At 46.6% G+C, this 3,354-nt stretch overlaps 1 protein-coding gene across 1 annotated transcript; it reads right to left on the reverse strand.

Annotated features, from left to right (window-relative positions):
• Window positions 1–250: 250 nt before the first annotated feature.
• LOC34624361 (presequence protease 2, chloroplastic/mitochondrial) lies at window positions 251–2,662 on the reverse strand (the record flags this gene model as incomplete). The annotated part of the gene is made up of 4 exons (XM_026334841.1): window positions 2,318–2,662; window positions 1,301–1,669; window positions 479–883; window positions 251–311 (listed from the first exon to the last, which is right to left on the reverse strand). Coding segments are annotated over exons 1-4 (1,180 nt in total), but the record flags the coding sequence as incomplete, so codon positions are not given.
• Window positions 2,663–3,354: the final 692 nt, after the last annotated feature.

Below are 3,354 nucleotides of genomic sequence, written 5' to 3' on the forward strand. Positions count from 1 at the left end.
GTGCAGGGGGAGAGAAGGAGGAGGAGAAAGAGATAAGAGCAAAAGAGAAAGAAAAAGAGAGAGAGAGAGAGAGAGAGAGAGAGAGAGAGAAAGAGAGAGAGAGAGAGATAGATAGAGAGAGAGAGAGACACGCACACACACACAGAGACAAGCGCGACACCTCCAAGACGGCTATAAATATTCTCATGAGACGGCTATGAATACCCTCGTGAGACGGATATAAATATTCTCATGAGACGGCTATGAATACCCTCATGATAAGAAAGCAAAAAAGAGAGCCTTAAGTCTAGCTCCTCTATAGTTGAGAGTGTCTGTCGATTTTTTGGCCAGGAGAGAACAAGTCTCCCACCTCTCTCTCCCTGTACCCACCCTTCCGCAGCGCATGCATGACAGAAGCGATTCACGCAGGCACCACCATCCTATGCCTTCTGAAAAAAGGGGGCAGTCAGACACCGCGGGGTGTACATGCAGTGTATACCTCTTTGCGGAACTGCCTCCGATGCGCTTCGGTTTGCCGTGCAATAAGCTGCCACAAACTCTTCGTGCCCTTCTGATCACTCGGCAAAGGCGCATCGAGGTCTCGCAATACTGCGATAATGGCGCGTCGAACGTCACTTTCTGTCATGGAGGCAGCCCACTTGCGAAGGAAGGCTGGCGTCTCCTTGTACGCTCGAAGAGTCTTTACCAGCTGCGGATCTCTGAAGGAGGTGAAGCAAAACAGGCCACTTGCATCAAACACAAAGCCCGCACCGTACGCCCCTCCAATCTCCCTAACCTTCTTCCACAAATGATGCGTCGATATCGATGCAGCAACCACAAAATCCTGACCCCTCAAGGATGATCCGGAAGAGGCCATGCGACCACCCTGGGATACAAAGTTCACCTGAAAACATACATACATATATATATATGTATAGATATATACATATATATGTATAGATATATACATATACATGTATAGATATATACATATACATGTATAGATATATACATATATATGTATAGATATATACATATATATGTATAGATACATATGTATATGTACATACACACATACACATAAAAATACACATTATACATAGATTTAGATACATACACACACCTATAGACACACAGACATACATACACAAATACGCAAAAAAAGGCAAACACAGGGTGTCACGACACCTTCGGAGAGCGCTGCCGAGGCACCATCCGCAGTACAACATACACTGGAAAAAAGACATCCACGCTAAACATGTAGAAGCGGCCAATCTGTACGGTGATTATATGGCGTGAAGTATAATAAAGCCTTGCGTACTTTTGTTGGGATTAAGAGAGCTTCGCGCACAGTTCTGTTGAGAAGATGATCTGCTCGGATTTCCTTTACCCACTGCGACTCCCTATCGAATCCCCTATTGCCGAGGGCACTCGTGAAGATCTGCACGGTTGCACCCTCCTCTCCCGAAGCGTGTGCTGCTGCAGTCGCTGCTGCTGCTTCTGCCGCTGCTGCATCTCCGACGGGAAGGGCAGCAAGGAGGCTTATAAGTGCAGCACCACCCCTGCCGTCTGCAGCCGCAGCAAGCGCTCCGCTATCCCCGGTAAGATTCACAATGAAGTTTTCACGTTGCAACAATCGTGATCTGATGCTGCGTAGCCGCTTTTCCACGGAAGGCCAGTCGGACTGAGCCTGCAGCAAGCGATCACAGCACAATTTTTAGAGGGCACTTTGCAAAAATCGAAATTGACATTCACAGGGTGCCGTAGAGTAGACTGGACGCAAAAAATACACACAAATACACAGACATAAATACACAGACAGAAATACACACACACAAATACACAGAAACAGAGACACATACACACACACAGACACACATACACACACACACACACACACACACACACAAACACACATACACACACACAGACACACATACACACACACACAGACACACACACAGACACACATACAGACACAAATACACAGACACAAATACAGACAGAGAGAAAAATACACACACAGACACAAATACACAGAAACAGACACAAATACACAGAAACCTACACGAATACACAGAAACCTACACAAATACACAGAAACCTATACAAATACACAGACACAAATACAAACATCAAGGGAGCGTCTTACGCCGCTCCCTCAGGAGAGAATCAAAAGATGATCCGAGGCTTCTGGGCGCACATCACAGGCCGCCGGTAGCCTGCGCATTCCCTATGTACATATATATGGATAGATATATGTGTATAGGAAAAAATACACACGCAGACACACACATACTAATAAATATGCATTATAGGGGAGAACGCTTTGTTGTACCTCTTGCAGCAGTCCTAGCAGCGTGTCTCTGTATGAAACACCCCCTCGCAACTCGCCCACGAAGCCAGTAGCAGTCTGTACAGCGAAGATTCGCTTGGCTGCTGCCCTGTGACCAGCGGATTGAATGCTGCTCTCGACTGTGGAAAGAGACTCCTTGAGGATTTCGATCGCTCGGGAAGAAGCCGCGAAGTTTGCGTCCGTCAGCACCTTGTCAATCAGACAAAACAGCTCCGCTGCCTTGTCTTTCATGGCCTGAGGCGAAACAAGACACGGCGCAAGCGAGAGGTCTAAGACACCAGGGCGTACAAATGCCGGGAAGGGGCGAACGCATGCAGAGCGCTGCATGCGTTCCCCCCGCCCCAGTCGAGATTGAGTGCTCAAAGCACGTCTAAACAGACTTTGAACACGCAGACTGCACGGGAAGAAAACAGAAGCAGCCGGCATGCAAAGGGGGCATAACGGCAGTTGCGTTACGCTACGGCGAAAACGCGAAGGTCTCTAGTGCCCAAGAGAAAAGCCAAACAGTCGCAGGGTGTGTGGCTGTGTGCATAGGGTTCCTGTGTGTGTGTTTAGGTGTATGTGTTTAGGTGTATGTGTTTAGGTGTATGGGTTTAGGTGTGCATATTAAGTGTATGGTTGTGTGCATATATGTGTGTGTGCGTGCATATATGTGTATGTGTGTGCATATATGTGTATGTGTGTGCATATATGTGTATGTGTGCATATATAGGTATGTATGTGTGCATATTCTGTGTGTATGTGTGCACATATGTGTATGTATGTACGTGTGTGCGTGTATATGTGTATGCATGTGTGCACAATATGTGTATGTGTGCACAATATGCGCATGCGTGTATATGTGTATGCATGTGTGCACAATATGTGTATGTGTGCACAATATGCGCATGCGTGTATATGTGTATGCATGTGTGCACAATATGTGTATGTGTGCACAATATGCGCATGCATGTATATGTGTATGCATGTGTGCACAATATGTGTATGTGTGCACAATATGCGCATGCATGTATATGTGT

This window comes from Cyclospora cayetanensis, unplaced genomic scaffold (assembly GCF_002999335.1).
Source record: "Cyclospora cayetanensis isolate NF1_C8 unplaced genomic scaffold, CcayRef3 CcayRef3_contig_509, whole genome shotgun sequence".
NCBI classification, from domain to species: domain Eukaryota; phylum Apicomplexa; class Conoidasida; order Eucoccidiorida; family Eimeriidae; genus Cyclospora; species Cyclospora cayetanensis.